Below are 2339 nucleotides of genomic sequence, written 5' to 3'. Positions count from 1 at the left end.
TAGAGATTCTGAAAGGCGAATCAGAGGAGAAGGAGGGAGGAGGGAGGAGGGAGGAGGGAGGAGGGAGGAGGGAGGAGGGAGGAGGGAGGAGGGAGGAGGGAGGAGGGAGGAGGGAGGACGAGTAGTTGTTTGTGCCTTTTCGATGATGATGCTGACGAAAGGCTTCGGCAGCACATGAGAGAGTTCTGTCTCCTCCTCGCGCATAAACGTCTTGAGTGAGAGCTCGACGCGGTACCGCAGGGTGTCATGCTTGAGCTTGATCGCGAAGAAGTTGCCGATGAAGCCAGCGAGTGCGATGGCGTAGGGGAGAGCCTGCTGAGCGCGTGAGTGACAGCAGGAGGAGGGAAGGAAGGAAACGAGAAGCAGAGAAGAGGGGAAGGAAGCGGAGGAACGAGGACCTTAGACGTCTCCCAGTACACGCCGATGATGATCCAGAGGAGGACGAGGAGGAAGAGCGCAGAGGAGGCGATGGAGGCAGCGAGGAGTGCGATGTAGAAGCACTTGCGGAGGAACATCTTGACGGAGCTCCTGGTGAACTTGAGGAAATGACCTGTGCATTCGACGGCAGAGATGGCGAAGTAGGCGAGGAGGAGGTAGGAGACGAGGGAAGAGAGCGTCTCCTTCTGCAGCAGACACTCTTGCTTGTCGTGTCTCAGCCGACATTGTTCGCTCAGGTAGGACTCCCTCCACTTCTCCGACAAGATCCACAAGGGGATGATGGGGAGGCAGAGGACGAGAGCGACCTGAAGGAAGTGAGAGGCGCGCGCGAAGGAGGAGGCCTGGACGCCGTCGAAGCCAAGGAAGAACTCGACAAGGAAGACGAAGCCTGTGTATCCCTCCACCTCCTCCAGGAGCTTCTGGTCGAAGATGATCTTCCGCATCCCCTCCCCCTCGTCCAACTTCATGCGCATCAGGTCGGACAGGCACGAGAAGATTTGCGTCTCCAGCACCAGCGCCTCTCTGATCTGCCTGATCCCCCCCCGCACGTGCCGCATAACAACGACGCAGGCGATGGTGGCGGAGAGGAGGGAGACGGCGAGGGAGAAGTAGACGCCCGCCCAGAAGGCGAAGAGCTTGTTGAGGTCGATGGCGATGACGGTCATCGCGTTGGTCACCGGGTCCTTGACGAACACCCGCGGGGTCGTCCCGTTCAGCTGGTAGACCAGCAGGCTCCCGCTAGGGATGCGGCGCAGGGGCAGGTAGGCTGGAAAGTTCTGGAGGACGTCGAGCAGGACCTGGCGGATCTGGACGAGGCGCTGGCTGAAGAGCGCGTCGCTGCTTGCAGAGAGGAAGGCAGGGCAGAACCCGGGCTTGAGCAAGGTGGGGACACTGTTGCGGACGGGCTTGAGGATACCGAGGGAGAGGGTGTCGAGGATGTAGGGGGGGAGGGAGATGTACATGAGCTTGGGGATCCATATGAGCGACGAGACCTCCGGGTCGAGGGTCCCCGGGCCCTCCAGCACGAACTCGACGATCTTCTCGCGGGGTTTGGAAGCGCCGGAGGGATGAAAATTCTTGTCGATGACCTCCTTGTCTCCCGCCGCCACCTCGATCGCGATGTCCACCAGCTCACGCGCGGGGCTGCCCTTGTAGGAGCTCACGCGGTAGAGGTCGGGAGACGCGAGGGAGGACACGGAGATCTGGCCGGTCAGGGAGTAGAGGGACCACTGCTGCTCCAGCCCCCCGGGCGTCCACGGCATCGTGACCGGGTTGATGGAGGCGCCGTCGCGGGGCTGGTTGGGGGTGGGGAAGAGATCGGCGAGACTGTAGCCCGAGCAGATGGTGCGGCAGCAGCGGCCAAGGAGATCGCACGTGCCTGCGACCCCGCAGATGCCGTTGATGCAGAGCTTGGCAGGAGCAAGCATGTCGCAGTATGGGCGACACAGACACTGCTCCGTCTCACTCTGCTTGCATAGCGTCATGTCTGTGCAGTCCGGTACATACAAGACGTCCTTCTTCAGCGTAACCTGAAACGATTGTCAGGCAATCTCCTCCTCCTCCTCCTCCTCCTCCTCCTCCTCCTCCTCCCCGGCTCCTCGTCCTCTTGCTGCTTCTCCTGCTACTGGTTCCTTCCTCTCCGCTCTTCAAATGCATGTTCCTTTCTCGCCCCCCCGCTGCTCCTCCTGCTCACCCCGTCTGGACAAAGCTCCGCGGGGCCCCTAGGCCTCGGGACTGTGTAGTTGAGGGAGGAAGTTTGCAAGAGGCGACGACCAGGAGGGAGAGGAGAAAAGTCATCCTGCGATAAAGGGTTCGAAAAAAGAAAACTACAAGGTGGGGGGAGGAGGAGGAGGAGGGAAAAGAAGAAAAAATATATCGGAGGGGGTGCGAAAAATAGAGTA

General features: G+C 60.5%; 1 protein-coding gene across 1 annotated transcript in view; it reads right to left on the bottom strand.

Annotated features, from left to right (window-relative positions):
- Positions 1–2339, bottom strand: part of GUITHDRAFT_143307 (hypothetical protein) — a gene marked incomplete at both ends in the record, with an annotated part of 13197 nt that overhangs the window by 1749 nt on the left and 9109 nt on the right. Inside the window, 3 exons of the mRNA XM_005826654.1 lie at positions 120–312; positions 399–1967; positions 2132–2236. Of these exons, the coding sequence (XP_005826711.1) occupies positions 120–312; positions 399–1967; positions 2132–2236 (1867 nt within the window). The remainder of the gene's footprint in view (positions 1–119; positions 313–398; positions 1968–2131; positions 2237–2339) is intronic.

Source organism: Guillardia theta (genome assembly GCF_000315625.1).
Source record: "Guillardia theta CCMP2712 unplaced genomic scaffold GUITHscaffold_73, whole genome shotgun sequence".
NCBI classification, from domain to species: Eukaryota; class Cryptophyceae; order Pyrenomonadales; family Geminigeraceae; genus Guillardia; species Guillardia theta.
The sequence above is the reverse complement of the archived record's forward strand: the minus strand, read 5'-3'. Positions and strand labels throughout refer to the sequence as shown.